The sequence below is a fragment of the Paramisgurnus dabryanus genome, chromosome 6 (assembly GCF_030506205.2).
Source record: "Paramisgurnus dabryanus chromosome 6, PD_genome_1.1, whole genome shotgun sequence".
In the NCBI taxonomy this organism is placed as follows: Eukaryota; Metazoa; Chordata; class Actinopteri; order Cypriniformes; family Cobitidae; genus Paramisgurnus; species Paramisgurnus dabryanus.
This window is the reverse complement of record NC_133342.1, coordinates 2317648-2338253: the sequence shown is the minus strand read 5'-3', so window position 1 is coordinate 2338253 and position 20606 is coordinate 2317648. Positions and strand designations below refer to the sequence as shown.

The window sequence follows — 20606 nt, the reverse complement described above, 5'->3', positions numbered from 1 at the left end:
TCATGTAAGGGAAAAATCAAATATATCTCCATCCGTTTGGCCCAATGGAAGAAACCAAACATCATGACAGTAGGATCGTCGCGCGTTCGGTCTTTCCGGCGCTTACCAATGACGTTTTAACATTACGAAACTAAATATCTGACAGTATCGTACGTAATTCTGAATTAAATAGATATAATTATAAATCAAATTGATGTAATTGTAGAATTTAGATAAATGTTTGATCATTCTATTTAACTCATCATTATATTGACTCATTCAAGTGGATCTCAATTGTCGCTTAGGATCCTTGCATCAGCTGTTGCAAGTTCACAATCACAAACTTGACCATACAACTAGTTAAGAGGTTTGTCAGACCTCATAATTAATGGCAGTCGATACGCCAAGATTTAACTCCAGTAAGAAGAGTTAACTGGTTCGTCAGACCAAATAATTAAGGGCAGTCGATACGCCAATGCTTAACCCTGTAAGTAAAATTAACTGCTTCGTCAGACCACGTAAACTGAAAAAAGGCAGACGATGTGCCAAACTACTCTATTGATAAAGAGTAAAAGGCGATTTATAGTCGTGTGTAGGTCCTACGGCGTAGGTTCCGCGTCGGTTTTCATTTATACTTGTGCATCGCCATCCGCGTCGACGTGCAAACACACGCGAAACCGCTGGTTGGCAGTAATCACGCGTGTAACCACAGTAGCAGCAGAAGTCGTCACAGAAGAAGAAGCTAAGCAAGTTAACCCACAAACGAAGAAGAAATAGCAACTTGTTGTGTATAATTTGAGAAGACCAGCAATGATGGAAGTAAATAAACAGCGACTTATGTTTCAGTTTGAGTTAAATCACTCCTCAACTTGGCTCATCTTTGTTTTCACCGTCTCAAACGGAAATACCTATGACGCAGTTTTTTTACCTGACGGGAGGGGTTCTGGTGGACCAATCACAGCGCTTACGGTTCGCGTAGAGCCGACGCGCTGTTAGAAATTTTGTGAGGTGCGCGTCAGGCTACGCAGAGCTACGCACAGGCTACGGATAGCCTACGCCGTAGCTACGCCGTAGGACCTACGCACGACTATAAATCGCCCTTAAGTGGTTCGTCAGACCAAAAATAATATAACGAAAAGGCAGACGATGCGCCAAACTTAACCCTATTAAGAGTAAGTGGTTCGTCACACCAAATAACAACACTCCAAAAAATGATTTTCAAGAAAAATTCTTTGTTTTCAGTAAAAATATCTAAAAATTCTTAAAGGCGCTCTAAGCGAATAATGTGCGACGTCACTTCCTGTTGATGTTTGAACTGTTTTCAAACAGACAGAGAGTAGCTAACTACTCCCCCTCCCCCTCCCTTCCGTGCTTTCATGAACGCGCCCAACCCCCACCCCCAAATCCTTCTTGTCGTTTATTGGCTGGAATACTTTGTTTGGTTTTGTGCTGCTAGGTTTGGCCATTTGTTGATATTGCCGTTTGTGAAGTCTGGGCTGTCTACAGAGATCGCGTTTTTTTACAGTTTGATCAGCGGACAGGCAGCAAGCAGATAGTGAGGAGATGTTTCCGGTATGTAACAAAAAATGTTTTATGGTCTAAAACGCTTCAATTCGCTTAGAGCACCTTTAAATTAAGATGCTTTTTCTTGATGAGCAAAACAACCCAAGAAAATAAATCTAGTTTATAGACCAAAAATATCAAATTTAAGTGATTTTGTGCATAAAACAAGCAGCAAATCTGCCAATGGGGTAAGAAAAAATCTTAGCAGATATTTTTGCTTGTTTTATGCACAAAATCACTTCAATTTGATATTTTTGGTCTTAAAACTAGACTTATTTTCTTTGGTTGTTTTGCTCATCAAGAAAAAGCATCTTAATTTAAGAATTTTTAGATATTTTTTACTGAAAACACTATTTTTTTTCTTGTAAATCTTTTTTTTTTTGCAGTGTAAGTGGGTTGTCAGATCAAATAACTACACTGCAAAAAAATGATTTTCAATAAAAAAAACACGTAGTATTTTTGTCATGTTTTCAGTAAAAAATTCTAAAAATTCTTAAATTAAGATGTATTTTCTTGATGAGCAAAACGACCCAAGAAAATAAGTCTAGTTTTTAGACCAAAAATATCAAATTGAAGTGATTTTGTGCATAAAACAAGCAAAAAGATTTTTTCTTACCCCATTGGCAGATTTGCTGCTTGTTTTATGCACAAAATCACTTAAATTTGATATTTTTGGTCTAAAAACTACACTTATTTTCTTGGGTCGTTTTGCTCATCAAAAAAATACATCTTAATTTAAGAATTTTTAGAATTTTAAAAATTTAAAAATCTGCCAATGGGGTAAGCAAAAAATCTTGAAAATGTTTCTTAACCACTTAATTCAAGAAAAATCTAAGAAATATTTGCTTAGCCCATTGGCAGATTTTTTTGCTTGTTTTAGTCAGTACTGTTATTAAACCTTTTCATTTACTAATCTGTTGTTTAATTTTGATTTAAGTCTAATACTTATTTGCTACATATTGCAATACAATATATTTATATTCTAGCAATGCTCTTCCACATACTTTGCTATTATAACTGCACTTATTTCCGTCATTGGTATACGATGCAAAATGTTGATAATTGACAAGAAATATACAGTTTTACACCATTTTGCTGTTAACATTTCTCAGTCATTTCGGCGTTCCTACAGACTGAACCACTGTAGTGAATCCACCCTTAAGCCGAAAGTATACTAGGGACGTCCGCGTGCAGCCCAAAATTTGAGACCGCGCGGACAGTGCGCGTACAGTCCGCGTACAACAGCGCATGCGCGTGAAAATATTTAGACAGTGCACTCCACTATAAACAATTATACAAAGGAAATAGACAGCATTTGCACACACACTATCGTTTTTCTTCTTTAAATTTTACTTCTTCTAAGAACAGAAAGCTCTGGAGCATGTTTGTTTGATTCCTGTTCTTTGTTGTCTTGTTGTTTGTTCTAAACTGTGTTTGCAATGGTGGATGAGTTACTTTTCTTCTCCTATCCTAATGTTTTAATGTACTGTAAATGTTGCCAAATCAGTGCTGCCCTGACAGCCTGTTAGACTAATAATTTGAATAAGAAATCATTTGTATTGCGTATAGTGTCGAACACGGCCATCCGCGTGTAGCCGCTGGGAGTATACTCGAAAAGCTGCGCGGACGCGTGCGCGCGCGAGCCGGACGCGGAAAAAAAGTATACCGCGGCCTTTACACTGAAAAAGATCATAGGTTCAATTTTGAGGAAGCACACACAAACTGATAAAATGCATAACCTGAATGTACTCTAAGTCGCTTGTGAGTCTTTTAAATGCATAAATGTAATATAAACTATAAAACTTCCCAAATCGGCAATGGTTAAATTAGCACGAGGCCAAATAACTTGAGCTGGTCTGGAGCTACTGTTCGAGGCTGTAAACAGCTGGTATTGAGATGCATTTTGGTCGAATGGATCTAAATGAGTCTCTCTCGTCCACTTGTGATCCAATCGACTAAAACTCATCTTAATACCAGGTATAAACAGCCTCTTTGGTAACTTGTTTATTGTTATGCCCACTGTAAATTAGATTAAATGGAAACTTGGATACAAAAAAATTTTTTATGCAAACTAACCGCGCAGACAGCCACTTGCATGATGGCATCAAACCCTCCCTCTGGCGAGTCCAGATTTCCTGAGATCTGCTGTCTACTAACAAGGTCATTAAACTTGTGTCCCTCAGAAGTCAGGCTCAGTACATTTTTATAGCTGAATGGGCTTGTGCAGTTCTGGTCTGATGTGCAAGGGTTTAGCAGCTTGGCTGGTGTTGTGCTGATGTACGGCATAACGGTTTTCTCCACAAACGAGCCAAAACCTAAAAAACAGTCATTCAAGAAATGTTTTGAAGAACCATTTAAATACAACACAGAATATGGATATTGTAAATAATCGGCACAGTCACACCGAATTGCAATTCCTTACCAATCCTGAAGTCAGAGGTGATCTTTTGCATTTCGGACATCAGTTGGGTTCCCAGGTTTTTAACGTTCTCTAAATCATCTTTCATAGAGTAACTGAGGTCCATCAGGTAGTAGAGGTCAATAGGATAATCCTCAGCTCTCTTGAATTTCAGCGCAAACTTCTGAGCTTCACCTGAAATAATACAAGTGTTCAGGATTAGATTAAGACCACAACTCCACATGACCCAATATGAAAAACAAACACCCTGTAATGATAAAAAACACACTGCAAAAAAATGACTTTTTGTTTTGTTTTCAGTATACATTGCAAAAAATGATAAGAAAAAAAATTCTTAGTATTTTTGTCTTGTTTTCAGTAAAAATATATAAAAATTCTTAAATTAAGATGCTTTTTCTTGATGAGCAAAATGACCCAAGAAAATAAGTCTAGTTTTTAGACCAAAAATATCAAATTTAAGTGATTTTGTGCATAAAACAAGCAAAATAATCTGCCAATGGTGTAAGCAAAAAATCTTGAAAATTTTCCTTAAACACTAAATTCAAGAAAATTTCAAGAAAAATTTGCGTACCCCATTGGCAGATTTTGTTGCTTGTTTTATGCACAAAATCACTTAAATATGATATTTTTGGTCTAAAAATTAGACTTATTTTCTTGGGTCGTTTTGCTCATCAATTTAAGAATTTCTAGATATTTTTACTGAAAACAAGACAAAAATACTAAGAATTTTTTTCTTTAAAATCATTTTTTGCAGTGCATTATTATAAACATTATAATTATAGGCTAGTATTTGATTATAGCATACGTGATTATTGCATACAAGTGGTTTTAGGTTTTCTTGAATTTTTGCGTACATTTAAAAGATTTTTATACAAAGGATTTCGTTGAATCACGATTTGTTCATGCAAACATCCGTACACACATCTCACGCATGCTTAATGAATGAGACCCACAGTTTCTTGAACTAAGTTTTTAAGAAAAATAATTTTTTTTCTAACCCCATTGGTAGATTTTGTTGCTTGTTTTAACCACAAATTCACTTAAATTGTATATTTTTTGTCTAAAAACTAGTATTATTTTCTTAGGTCATTTTGCTCATCAAAAAAATACATCTTGATTTAAGAATTTTTAGATATTTCTACTAAAAACAACACAAAAATGCTAAGTAAGAAAGTCATTTTTTGCAGTGTAATGAATGAGACCCACTGTTTCTTGAATTTTTTCTTGAGGTTTTTTGAAAAAAGTTTTTTTTTCTTACCCCATTGGCAGATTTTTTGCTTGTTTTAAAAACTAGACTTATTATCTTAGGTAATTTTGCTCATCAAAAATTCATCTTGATTTAAGAATTTTTAGATATTTACACTGAAAACGTAAAGATTTTTTGCTCTTTGCTCCCCCTACATGTTAGAAGCGGAATTGTCCTTTACCACTGCCGTAAATACTGCAGCATAGCTTGCTCTGATTGGATTGTAGGTCTGCCGTAAAGCAAGTTTTTTTAGTTTTCACTCCAACTACAGGACCACGACCTGACGGTTGGAAACTTCTTTAGTGCGGTTTTGGCCGATAGAGGGCTGCAAAGCGAATTTGAAAGTGCCGTTTACCCTGTTTCGAATGGATGAATGACTGAAATTTTTTTGGAAACGTTATTTTAAGGAAAAAAACTCTTTGGTGTTGCTTCAAAGACCACAGTTATGTCATAATTTCTATTTGAAATCTTCTTAAAGCAAAATTATTTACCGAAAGTTTATAATAAACAATGACGTAAGGTCTTATGAAAAACAGGAAACAGGGAGGAGAGCAGCAGTAATAAAAAATATTTAAGAAACACCAAAACTGCACATCAAAAAATTGACCTTTTCAACAGTAAATTATCTATAGTGTATTTAGACCGGAAACTTCACTGACACATTTGACACAGGAAAAATTGCCATATTAGGTGACAGAAACTGCAGTCCTTTACTGGAGTGTTACTGGAGTTAAGATGTGAGTGAGCCGTACCTGAACGGAGATGAAGTTTGAGTTCTTGTGGCTGAATCTGGGTGATCTGGTCTGACTTCAGAGATCCTTGATCCTTTTTGCGATTTGTTACACTTTGGTTCTTAAGGGTCTCAACACGTCCACGTGGATTTTCTATGTTGGCTTCTGTACAGCCCTTCTTGAGCAAAGCCTCCACCTCATCGCAACGTGTGGACTTCTGCTCCCCCTGTTTCAGAAAGTTCTGCAAATAAAAGACAGAAAAGAAGAAAAAAAACAGGTGAAGAGACAAACATATTAAAATGAACTAGTAACTTATCTTCTTCTTCCTCCTTACAAATTTAGTGACAGTACACTTCCTGATTTCTTCAATGTGGCCCGTGTAAAACAGATGATTGGCCCTTTCCTGCTAACCATAATCTAAGCCACATGGAATGAGCAGACATGATGGCATAGGACGATGACTCAGTACCACAAATAAATAATGTTCTCGAGTTCGACTGATGACTCAAAGAACTCTGGGTAATATCAACTAACAGAATAAAGATGAGCTGGAAGGTGATCGCTCAAGATATGACCAAACACTGTATACTCTGTACTCTCAAAAAACAGTTTTGATTTTCATCACTGTTTGTAAAATCTCAGGATGTCCTCTGCGATTGTTACACACTTGGATAAACAAATCATCTGGCCACAGGAAATGCCTCTACACATTTTTCCCTTAAATGCACATTTCCTTCATTGATGGTTTCGTCTGCACTTACCACGTCTGTACACCATCCACACTTCTCTCCGGCCTGAATGCATTCTCCGCAGGACTGTGCCGAAGCCTTTGTGCAGTCGTTACCATCTGCGCAGACAACAAAAACATCCATTATCATTATTCTCAATACTTCCCCATCACGGACACAGGAAATGTAAAGCAAAGAGCTTTTAATAACCAACACTATGGTCAACCATATGCAATACGATTCTCTCTCCGGGATGCAGAAATGTTCTCGAGTGGCCATATGCTGTGGGAAGGTCATGTGAACTTTATTCATGATGGCATCCCCACAGCCTTCCCTAAAGGCTCAGGTCAACACATCCAGAATAGACCGCAGTACTTCATCAGGTTGCTTAATGTTTTTCTTTCTCATGTGCATTGTGTACAGTTCAGTAAAATGACTGATTAGAGCATTCTTTCAATTTTTTCATGGATCCAACAGTGCTGCACTGAGATGATCTTGGAATTAAAGCGATAGTTTGGCCAAAAATGAAAATTACCCCATGATTTACTGACCTTCAAGCCATCCAACTAAATGTGTTTTCCCAGAAGCAATGATGATTACTTTTGCGAAGGATGGATGCATATTCTTTGGACTCTATATTTATCCTTTATAAAGATTGAAAGACATTTTCAAAAATATCTGAATACATGTTCATATGAAAAAGGATGGGCATATGTAACTCGGATGAACTGATGGTGAGTAAATAATGGGGTAATTTTCATTTTTGAAGAACTACACTCTAAAAAAACAAACGGTGCTATATAGCACCAAAACAATTGCTTTGGATCGTAACGATAGAAGAACCACTTTAGTGCCATATAGCACCGGTGAAGAACCAGTGAAGCACCAGTGAAGCACCAGTGAAGCACCAGTGTAGAACCATATAGGGGCCATATAGCACCACATATGGTTCTACATAGCACTATATGGTTCTACACAGGTGCTTCACTGGTGCTTCACTGGTTCTTCACCGGTGCTATATGGCACTAAAAATGGTTCTTCTATCGTTACGATCCAAAGCAACTGTTTTGGTGCTATATAGCACCGTTTGTTTTTTAGAGTGTATCTTTTTAAGTTCTTTGAAAATGTTTATCATATAATCTGGACAGGTGATGAGGACTTTATGTTCAGCATTTATAATATGCATTTTTAAAGAATGCAGAACCTCCTAAATCATATACATAGGCATTTATTTATTGATTTTGCATGCTCTTACCTTGTTGAGCGCTGCTGAGTCCAAGCAGAACTGAAACCAGGAGCACCCGCAGATCCATCTGAAATCACCACAACATCAAATCAAACATAATCCTGTATAATATACAGTGAGATTCAACAGTCAGAGACTACTATTTAAATCTGTATTTTTAGTTTGTATGTGTAATGTATTTAATGTATAAATTAAATTCAATAAAATATTTTTCTTTACTCCCAATATAATTAGTATAATTATATGTATGTTAGTTAATGGTAATCTATTATTCAAAAATGTGGAAAAATATTTTATATAGAAAAAGTAAGTGACTCCAAAGTTTTGTATACGTCCCACATTAAAGGTTCGACTAGTAGGGGTGCGCGGGGCAAAAACTAACGCAAGGTTCGTTGTAACATGGACTGTTTACATTGTTGCACAAGGTTGAACGTTTTGATTTTCCTTTTTTTTTTACACTACCAAAAGACGATCCCCGCAAATTATTGGAAATGTATGTGTAACGTTTTTCCAGAGAGTTAGTGATGAACGAGTGTTTTGGTGGCATGTAAGTAAATTTTTTCATCATAAGTTTTTTTCGGTTCTAAGTTGGGTGTGCAAGATACCTAATCCATATTTTTAAATTAAGTAATAATCCATTGCTAAGTCATATTAATCAGTGTCTTGTTGACTAAAACATAGCATCGTTTTGGAATATGTCTGCAGCTCTTAGCAACTTTTTTGGTGGCCTTGAAAATATTTTGACCCAGCGGGGTTAATTGTAACTTACAATATGAAAACCGCTAACATTAGCGTAATTCTTGCCGTTGTTTTAAATAGGCTACACACGAATGATTGTTGGCTGCCAACAAAATAAATGTGCCTGTCTTGTCAAAAACCGTGTGTCAAATAGATTTTTTGTTCACGTCAAAGATTGAAATCATAATGAAATTAATGGCTAAAATCAGACTTTGATGCTCATTATCTCAGAATTTGATTTTGAGAAACTGTAGTATGGTTATTACAGACTGCGTCACATATATAAAAAATGTTTTGTCATAATTGTGCTGCTTTTTCTCACATATTTAGACATTTGTATCCATTTATAATTGAACTGTTGTTAGAAAAGGGCTGGATGAATGAATACAGTGTGGATACCTGTCTATTATAGACAGATATATAAACAATATCCACTTCAAGTATATAGACAAAATAGTATTGAAATATTTTCCTGCAAACTTAATTTTTAGCAAGTGTTACAACTAACCCCCTGCCTGTTACAATAAACCCCACCTATGGGGTAAGTTGTAACGTTTACACTTCTGTCACGTTTGGTGTAATTGTCCAAGAATGGTAAGTAATAGAAATTAACTTCAAATGTTCATTTGTAGCAGAGATGTGTGTGTTGCTTGTGTAAAAATATAATTAAATCAACCGGAAATATTTTTTGAATGATTGATCCAAAACCAAAAAACGTTAGGTTGTGCACCGCTCTCCCCTACTGCTTAATCGCGATTTATCGCATACAAAATAAAAGTTTGTGTTTGCTTCATATATGTGTGTGTTAGTATAAATGTATACACACATATAAATTTAAGAAAAATGCATTTATATTTGACCCTGGACCACAAAACCAGTCATAAGGGTAATTATTTTAAAGTAGAGATTTACACACAAATAAGCTGTCCACTGATATATGGTTTTGTTAGAATAATGGCAATATATTTTGCTATAATATAGATACAGCTATTTGAATATCTGGAATTTGAGGGTGCACTTTTGACTGGTTTTGTGGTCCAGAGTCACATATATACAATTTTTACATTTAAATATATAATATAAAATATATGTAAAACAAAATATATATATAAATATAAATACACAGACACAAACACACACACAAATAAATATGTAAATGTTTCTTTAATACATACATAAATGTGTGTATTTACACACAGGACACACACACATATTTTTTGGATGCAATTAATCACGATTAATCGTTAAACAGCCCGCTTATTTAGAGTAATGTTTTAATCATGCACGTTAACATTGTCTTTTAGTGTTTTAAGTGGAAAGTAACACGCCGCATGAGGGACAGATGCAGTAACAAACACTTGCAGGAAAGGGGAGTGTGTTTTTGCCTCTCAATGTGTAGGCAGATAAGTGTTAGAAGGGCACTTCCTGTTTCTCCTAGCACAAATGCATGGCCACAGTAAAGACCATTAGTACAGACATGCAAACACCACTCCTAAAATGCTGAGACAGGGAGACAGTAATAATCGTTTTACAGAGGCTTTCCAAAACTTTACTACAGTGACAATTTCAATGCAACTTTAATTGAGGTTCAGTTTGTCTATAATCACATATTTTGAACTTGAATGCCACATTAGGCAACAATCTAGTTTGTGCAAGCCAGACAAGTACATGCAGAGAGAGAGAAAGAGAGAGAGACACACAAAGTCTACCACCATATTTGGTAAGATGATGGATTTGTATTTCCAATGAAACACCTCACATAAAGAGGAGGTTCAGTTGCATAAATGATCCACTGAACATTTGACAAAGAGTGCCGATTCAGCCATATTAGGCATTACAGTAACAGCAAACATGCACAAACACTACACAGTGTTACTTAGTTTCCTAAACAACATTACAAACACAGATGAGATCATTTTGACAAACCCAGTGTCACAAACTAACACACACAGGGCATTCTCGGAAACAGCTGTTCTGAAGTAGAAGTAACATGTGACATGAATTACACACACATACACCCCAAGTCAAGAATATCTGTTGATGTGGGAGGATAAGGGTGTGCATCAAATGAAGCAGATTCGACTGTTACTTTAGTTTATAATTTTACAATGTGATGTGGGAGAGAAGGAGAGAGACAGAAAAAATAACGTAATATCATCTCTGTGTCCGAATACAAAAAATATTGATGAAGCAGTACTACCTCAATGAACTACTTATACCTGCTGAGATTTTTAAAGAGGAAATATCATGAATATCTGACTTTTTCCAAGTCTTAGTGCTATAATTGAGAACCAGTGATTATATAAACCTAGAAAATGTGAAAAAGATCAACCCAGTAACTTGGCTCCCCTTGTGATGTCAAAAGGGGATCTTAATATAATAATGTGAACTATCCAACCACAGCACTGCCTTTTATTGCAGAGAGATCATTAAAAAAATTGACAGCAGAATTCACAGTTTCAAATTCAACAAACCACCATCATGGCGGTCAGTGTTTGCATTTCATCAGCTCATTTGCATTTTTAAGGACACACCCCAAAATGGCACATTTTTGGCAAGTGTCAATTTTAACATGCTGTAATAAATAATCTGTATGGTATTTTGAGCTAAAATTGTTGTCTCTGTATGTCTGTGAAATTCAAACTGAAGTCTCATAATAAATTCACACGGACCTTTAATCTTTGACATGGCCTTACTCAGTCAATATTTACGATATCAAGGTTATTTTTTCACTGAATGTTCTTTTTATGTAAAAAGCTGGTTTTCATAGGCTGGGTCACATATTGTACTTATTTGAGCAGTGTAATATACTTCCTTATATGAGTCAGAGAGAAATGGGAAGTTTGGACACATCACTGGGGTGCCTGCTCATGTTTTCCAGGCAACTCCAAAATAAACGGATGGCCTTCAGGTTGACTCACTGACTTTGGGACGAAACTTCCTACTACATCCAAATCAACAATCTATAAATCAACCAAAGAGCTTTCATATACGTCCACCAGTTAAAGGGGTAGTTCAACCAAAAATGAAAATTCTGTCATCGTTTACTCATGTTATTACAAAACTGTATGAATTTCTTTGTTATGATGAACACAAAGGAAGATGTTTTGAGGAATGTTTGTAACCAAACAGTTCGTGGACGCTATTGACATCCATAGTAGAAAAAAAGAATAAATGGGGTCCACAAATGGTTTGGTTACAAACATTTCCCAAAATATCTTCCTTTGTGTTGATCAGAACAAAGAAATTCATACAGGTTTGTAACAACATGAGAGGGAGTAAATGATGACAGAATTTCATTTTTGCGTAACTATCCCTTTAAGTCCACTTCAACAAATCATATTTTCCACAAAACCACCAGTAAGGTTCACATTGAATAAATCAAGTTTTTATTTCTGACCGTCAAACAAGTCCACATCGACCAGTCCATATACATACTAAGGAAAAATCATATTCGAAAATCGCTGGGATCTATTAGATTATTATATATATAAAAAAAATTTCAACACCTGCTAATTGACAGCGCAGCTCCCTTACGAATTTTTTTCCAGTCTAGCAGTGATCGTTTTTCTAGACGGGACCGTAAACTCGGGCTCTATAAACTACATAAGATTTCTAAATCTTATTTTACCGAACACCCGTTATGAAAAGCAAGTCAACAGCGTGCGTGTTAGCGATTGCATGCAAGGCAATGTGTTCTTCTGTTGTCATGATTGACAGCTTTTAGGTGCTTACTGGCACCACCGTCTGGTTAAACAATGCGTCTTCACCGCATCAGTAGAAAACATGAAAAATCGCACACAAACTATTCGATATTCTATGACTAAATAAACTAATCAAATATTCAAAAATCGCGACCCGTCCCTATAGATATCCAATTGTCAAAAGGACAAATAATGTTTTATTTTAATTTAATAACATCCACAAGTGTTTTATATTTATGCATTTGGCAGGCTTACAATGGAAAAAAATGACTTTTTTACTTAGTGTTTTTGTCTTGTTTTCAGTAAAAATATCTAAAATTAAATAACATTTTTATGAGCAAAATTACCTAGGAAAATAAGTCTTTTTTGGACAAAATATATATATTTTAAGCGAATTTGTGTACTTAAAACAGGCAGAAATCTGCCAATGAAATAATAAAACTGATTTAAGTTTTTATGAAAAAAGGAAACTTATTTCAAGAAACTTTTTCTTATTCCATTTTTTTTTTGTTGCTTGTTTTAAGCACTAATTTACTTAACGTTTATATTTTATGTCTGAAAACAGACTTATTTTCTTAGGTCATTTTGCTCATCAAGAAAAAAACATCTTGATTTAAGAATATTTAAATATTTTTACTGAAAACAAGACAAAAATACTAAGTAAGAAAGTCATTTTTTGCAGTGTTACAGTGCACTGAAGGTTTACATTTATTACTTTATCATTTATCTGTCTCTTTCCTAAAAATCGAACCCACAACATTTACAGGAACACCCTGAAAAAAAAATCTCTTGTTTTTTACACTGCAAAAATATGACTTTCTCAGTTAGTATTTTTGTCTTAACCCAAACATTTAAAAAATTTCAAGTCAAAATGCATTTTCTTGATGAGCAAAATAACCTAAGAAAATAAGTCTAGTTTAAGACAAAAAATATCAAATTAAAGTGAATTTGTCGATTAAACCAGCAAAAAAATCTGCCAATAGGGTAAGCAAAATAAATCTTGAACTTTTTTCTTAAACACTTCTCAAAAAAATGGCTTCCCACTTTGACAGATTTTTTTGGTCATTTTATCCACAAATTCACTTAAATTTGATACATTTTGTCTTAAAACCAGACTTATTTTCTTAGGTCATTTTGCTCATCAAGAAAAAACATCTTGATTTAAGAATTTTTTGATATTTGTACTGAAAACAAGACTAAAGCCGCCTTTCCACTGCACACGACATACGGAAACGACAGTCGGAGTTCTCCCCCTAGTGGCAGTCGTGATGAAGGTTCAGTTTAATCGTATATGGGAGAGAAGCTCGTTCCAGCGCAAGAGGCTTAATTCTAATATGTTTACCATGGTGGAATAAATAAATGAACGCAAATTAATGAAACAAATAACAGCTATGCATATATGACAAAAATTGCCATTTTTTTGGAGAGAACATATGAAGACAAGATTAAAATAATAACATACACAAATTAAATTGATAATGTATTTATTATCAGTAATCAAAAGGTTTTTTTAAGGATTCAAGTGTTATAAAGTTAAACAAAAAGGATTAATAATTTTCACCTCACACATATGATTGTAATACAATGAAGTACATCACGTCCGGTCGGCATATCGCATGCGGTTTAGTCTCACAAGTTAAAAAATTTTAACGGATCCAACCGTCAAAACGAATCCGATATTTACTTCTCGGCCGTCATTTGTCGTGTGCAGTGAAAAGGCAGCTTAAGTAAGAAAGTAATTTTTTTGCAGTATAGAAAAATTTTGATGATGCAGTTTTGAACACACCGAGTGCAGAGTTTAAAGGGTTAAGAGCATTAGCCTGATATATATATAATAGCAATATAAATCTACATATCTAACAAATATAGTAAAACAAATCTGGATGCAACATCGTTGTCAGTCAGTCTGTAACACAAGACGACTGTGTGACACAATCTTTAAAGAGACAGACAGAGACAGCATTTCTCAATTTAGCCTTGTCTATATATTCCCTAAGGCTATATTACGCACAAGTCTTGAAAATGCAGTCCTGAAGTCTGGGTGTGTTTAGATATAAATCTTCTGTGTTCATAAACACTCTTTGTTTCTTCATGTTCCTAAGTCCCACCCACAGTGAACAAACACCAATTAGATTGCAGGCAGTTCTCTACCTTCAGGCGACACATTCTCTTTTGGTTTTTCTAAATATACTCTATCCAACAAAAGACACACCTACATTAAAGCAAGTTATCAAAAGCGATTTACAGTTCATTTCTGATCACACAAACGTGACAAAGTTGTCACTTTTCACCCTGAGCTTGTCATTCGTCCTGTGGTTTTTGTTGGAGAAAATGATTGCGTGTTTAAACAAGACTTTTTAAATAGCGTCTTTGTTATTCACTACCTGCTGACTGAAGTCAGTCACAAGACAAACACACACACACACACACACACACACAGAGAGTGGCCATTTACCCCACATAGCCTACACAGCAGGACAGCCATTTCCTTAATTAAATGGCCGCTCCCTGTCCACCCCCTCCCTTGAAACACATGCCCACTATTGAGTGATGGACGATTATTTACCAGAACGACAGACAGTGACCCAAGGAAACTCCACCCTAATCATAAAAGAGTCATACTGTAGTGAAGGCCTTCCTCGTTCATTAAAGCAAATTGTTAAAATACTTCGGCACATTCCAGCTAACTGTGCGGTGATAACCACAAATAAACCATTTGTAAGTTATCTTTTAACTTCTTGGTCAACCAGTGGTGTGAGTTTGAGCAGGGACTACACCAAACCATTTGAACTTATTGAATTATTAAACTACAAACATGATCCTTATTATGAGGGGGGCTACTGTAAGTGTTGATCTTTTGACTTTAACCAACTATCTAGAAATCAATCCATAGCATTTTATAGCATCAACGGATTAAAAACACTCCGGACACTACATAGTGATATTAAAAAGCAATGCCCTGGCAACCACCCCCAATCATTACTACTACTTTTAAAATTAACCACTGTAATTCAATTTTCTTTCTTACAGTGTGTTTCAATTCATAGCAGACACGTGGTTTCTCAAAGCACCAGACATTCTGCAAACATTTTTACTCTTTGTTCTTTCAAAATGATTATGATGACCAATCAAGGCACTTTTTAGACGTCTAAAAGCTCGCCCCATCCTGTCTCATTGTTAATATATCATAAGAGCAGGAAATGAGTAAGAGAATAGAATCCATATCAGACAAACACACGAGTCAACACAACCACGCTGACCCTTATCTTTCACTACAACTAAAGAGGGTTAAACACATGCTCTTGCTTATATATACAGCAAGCATAACAGCTGATCCGAAACAATATCGTTAACAGGTTATATGAGAACATTCTCTGCAGTCTTCATTGGACATATGGCAGGGACAATATTACAATGATTTTGAAAAATGCAACATGTTGTTTTAGTCTCTGCTTCATTCATTACATCAAGAATAAAATGAATGATCATTCAATTAGTGGTTTATAGTTGTGCGTAGGACGCATCAGTTTTCATTTATATCAGTGTTGTTGTTCGCATCAGCTCCAGTTGTTAAATATCGCTCCTCAACTCGGCCCATCTTTGTAACGAGTGAAAATGCATATGAAGAAATGTGATGCTGGTTGGTTCTAGTACAGTGGTTTTCAATCTTGTCCTAGGGGACCCACTGTCCTGCACGTTTTGCATGTCTCCCTTATCTAACACACCTGATTCAGATCATCAGCTCATTAAGGGAGAGATCCATGAACAGAACTGGGTGTGTCAGTTGAGGGAGACATACAAAATATGCAGAGCTGTGGGTCCCCTAGGACAAGATTGAAAACCACTGTTCTAGTAGACCAATCACAGCACTTGTGGTCCGTGTAGAATTGATGCGTTCTTACTAGGGTTGCATAACGATTAATCGTGATTAATCTATTGCAGAATAAAGGTATTTGTCAATAATAGCTTTGTATAAATAAATACACATCCATGTTTATATTCTGCAATAGATTAATCGTAATTAATCATTATGTAACCCTAAACTGCAAAAAAATTATTTTCAAGCAAAAAATCTTGAAACTTTTCTTAAGCACTAAATTCAAGAAAAATTGGCTTACCCTATTGGCAGATTTTTTTGCTTGTTTTATGCACAAATTCACTTAAATTTTATATTTTTGGTCTAAAAATTACTTATTTTCTTGGGTCGTTTTGCTTATAAAGAAAAGGCATCTTAATTTAAGAATTTTTAGATTTTTACTGAAAACAAGACAAAAATACTAAGAATTATTTTTCTTGAAAATCATTTTTTGCAGTGTAGGACCAACGTTGGTTTTGTCGAAACTACTGGGTCGTTGGTACTTAAAAACTAAAGTCATCAGTACCGGAATCACCGCAAAACCAGGACCACCAGAAACTGATGCACTATTTACAGGTTATTAGTCAGAAACTTAAAAAACGTGACAACAAAAAGACACGACGAGCACTAATGTAGGGTCTAGGGCTGGACAAGAATATTCGAATATTCGTTCCGTGGGTTGACATTCGATTTTCAGTTATGAGATTTGAATATATATATATAAATATTTTACAGCGCTAATGCAGAGCTTTCGCCAAGCCGGAAGTGCGCTTCACGCTCCCGCTCTTTAGGTGGCGCAGAGAGACCAACATCCATAGCCAACATTTTATTAATTCTAAAGGTGTCACATGTCCATATTGCACAAAAAAAGGCACTACACTCCCTTGGGTCCGCAGCAACACATCCGCCACATAATAAAACTGTAGACAGACAGACAGACACACACACACCCATACACAAACACACACACACACACACACACACAAATTCCTGCCTTTATTAAAGAGAAAAATATGTTCAGCCCCTCCTTCCGAAGCTTCGAATATTCGATTTGATTTCTATTATAGCTTCGAAGCTCAAAAAAATGGTATTCGGAACAGCCCTAGTAGGGTCTTTGTACTCCAGCAGCAGACAGCATGAAAGACCCCAGCAGACAACAGCTGCTGAAACCATTTGGCAAAAAAACATTTCATACTTGATGTATGGCTGCAAAGTAAATATAGAACGGCAATGCTTTTATATTATTACTTTATCAATTAATATTTAACTCTATTGATAAAAGTGTTGTGTTGCTTGGTACCGAAATGCGTACCGAGAATTTTTACTGGTATTGGTAAAGACTACTGAAATGTTGGTACCATGACAACACTGACTAACCTAAACAGAACTATAAATCATGCTCAACTTTTTTGATCCTAACACTATAAACAAGGCTATAAACATCAAAGTTGAGTTACATGAAAAATAGGCTCATCCGGTTGCCCTTTTCAATATGGTCACAACACCCATCTTCTTTCATATCAAGCTCATGAATAAGGGTGCATATTACAGACGTAAAGGTTTAGTGCTGATAACAATCCATTGCACACAGATTCAAACGTGTGCACACATGCACAAATTTATAAGAGGGAAGCTTTTGTTTGCCAAAATGTTTTGCTCTGCCTCTGTTCTGCTCATAATACACTAAAACATAAATTTCTTTTGAAATACACCTCTCATGCAATGACAAGCTAAGGTTTTGCATGGGTTTTAAGAAGACATAAATATTTCTGTCTCACAGTTCACACTTCCGTTTTCTAAAAGGGTGAAAAGTAAAAGTGATGTAATTGCCAAAGTACGCTAACTCATACTAAGAATGTGGCTTCTGCATTTAACCCATCCCAGTGGTTTAGTGCAGAGTATACGCAGGTACATGGAGTATAACAATTCATTATGAGATGGCATGAGGTACACACATCTAAATTCGAAACATTGATTAATAATATTAATTTCATAATGATCCTTGCGCTAAGAAGTAAAGCAGCAAAGCAACAATTGGAGTAAATTAAATATGCAAGACTAGTCTTGCATGTCAATGTTTATAACACAGGGCATTCAACCTTAGTTGGGCACGTAGACTGTAAAAAAATATGGATGTAGTGTCCACCACCCATAGGTTTATGAAGAGCTTTGTGAAGCTTAAAGTAGGCGGTGCCTGATGTCGCCATCTTGGCCGCACATCACTCGCTGATAACCGAAAATGGGTAAAGAGGCGGGACGTGGGTAAAGCAGAGGTGCCTGGTTGCTGAAACCACACCCACCTAGCTTGACTCTAGCGACAGCAGTGGCAGTGCACCCATCACTCAAGTGGCCACGCCCCTTAATAATGTAGAACTGTAAGGATTAATTAATATAATTTAAACGGATGAGTTACAAAAAAGTTCACCCTCCTCACAGTTGTAATGAAGGGCAAAATTAGCTATATAGACCAAACACTTTTTGTACCAGGCTGTAAACATATTATCTTCTACTGTAAAGTTGGGCATTTTAACATGGGGGTCTAATGAAATTGACTGCCTCTAGTTGCCAGTCAATGAATTGCAGTTTAAATCACTTCCGTATTGGCTTCATCAGAGATATCGGAAGGTTGCCCCTCGGTCGAGCCACTTAAAAAAATGGGATTATAAATTAAGAGTATACCCACTGGGCACCACTACACCACTGACCCATCCCAGTAAGTAGTAAACACACTCATACCCAGAGCAGTGGGCACCTCAGTCACTACCTGCCGGCCGTGGGAACTAAACTGGTGACTTTTGGGTTACTCTAACCACTGGGCCACGAGTCACGCCTGCCCCAAAAAACCTCCAACAGAAAAGAAGACACTTCAGTGATGTTAAACATGATAAACAAACGGAAATGCATAGCCACACATCCAAACACACAAAGTATACACAACTCTTTTCACACACAGTAGCGAGATTGCCTTCTCTGTTTTGGTTGGCCAAGCCAGCTGTGTTAATATTAAATAACAATATAGAGGAATCATTAAAATCATTTTAAAATTGGTGTGTTCCTACATTACGGAAAACAACTTTGTTGCAAACAGGAAAAAAAGTATCTCTCTAGGCTAGCAGACAAAAAGTAGCCACAGAGCTTTCACGGAAACTCCGCCCCTTGTAGAAAACTCCGCCCCTTCAAGGAAGGGAGTGAGAAATTTCAGAAACAAATCTAAAAAAAAACTACACCACAGATTTACAATGCACGGGTTTACCTACAAATTTCTCTTATCTTGTTAGTCATATGATACATACAACAAACAAAACTGTAAATCTTTGTAGCCCACAGCGAGTAAACTTTAAACTGAAGCATCTGTTAAAAAACAGCATCATTATTCACACTACCACTGTATTCAAGTATGCAGGACGTGAGATTTTTAATGGGGATCCTCTGCGGGATCTTTCCTTGTTAAATTGTCCGGATAGCATTTCACAGCTCAGACAGTGACTAATGCCAAAAACTCATGTCTCCTAAAAAAAAATCCCCCATGGGGTATAATATGTTAAATACATCACAAATGAGAACAACTCGTGGCTCGCGCACACACACAACGACCGTGTTTACTTTTTCGCGTTCAGGGACGTTCATATTTACTTTAGAAACTACCAAATAAAGCATTGTTCAGGGGCCAGTGCACCCCCACGTCCCCGCCTGGACTATCTCAGGCCTGAGTCAGAGGATTACAACAGATGTTTAGGACACATAAGACTCAACAAAATGATTCATGATAACAGACAGTAACTGCAGACGGCCTGGGAAACACAGCCGGGGGGGATTGTTTGCCTATGATATGCGAATCACGTTATGGGGGCCTCGGGGCCACATCCACGTCTTCCCTTTGAAGGGAAATAAATGGGACATCCCCACCCAAAGTTCTCAACCAAAGATCCCTAGATCAAATCCACATACCGCCGATGTCTTATCTACTTATCCTTAGATTACTTTGAGTACAAAGATAAACTGTGTTATATCGTGGAAGTTTATTTTGATTATATTTACCTTAACACGTGTTCACCGGAGATTCATTCAACTTTGGGTCGCTCTTTTAAAACCGCATTTAAACCTCCAACAGCGTTTGGTCCGGGTGAGCAGCTGATCGTCGGTTGTCTTTGTTGCGCTTCTTAAAAACGCCTTGGTTCACTTCGAATCAACAGCTGGTTACAATATGAACACTAAGTTCACTTTCCACGAACAACAAAACATAGGATATATGCTAAAAAAAAAAGAGGAAGACAAATGGAGAAATCAAACAGCGGGCAAAGAGTCCAGCTCGCCCTTCCTCATTGAGGTAAACCTCCGGTTCGGGTGGGAAATGTGTGTGCGCCGTGTGGACCCTGGGATGAGTTTGCAGCGATAG

General features: G+C 36.4%; 1 protein-coding gene across 2 annotated transcripts in view; it reads right to left on the bottom strand.

Moving 5' to 3' along the window:
• The window catches only part of LOC135744194 (integrin beta-1-like), a 29765-nt gene extending 9159 nt beyond the window's left edge, over positions 1-20606 (bottom strand). The window contains exons 1-6 of one of the 2 annotated variants that reach the window (XM_065262175.2): positions 20249-20606; positions 7922-7979; positions 6700-6785; positions 5960-6179; positions 3965-4135; positions 3619-3857 (exon numbers count right to left, since the gene is read on the bottom strand). In XM_065262175.2, the coding sequence (XP_065118247.1) occupies positions 3619-3857; positions 3965-4135; positions 5960-6179; positions 6700-6785; positions 7922-7979 (774 nt within the window). In that variant the 5' untranslated portion in view covers positions 20249-20606. The remainder of the gene's footprint in view (positions 1-3618; positions 3858-3964; positions 4136-5959; positions 6180-6699; positions 6786-7921; positions 7980-20248) is intronic. The other variant, XM_065262176.2, reaches the window with a different exon arrangement.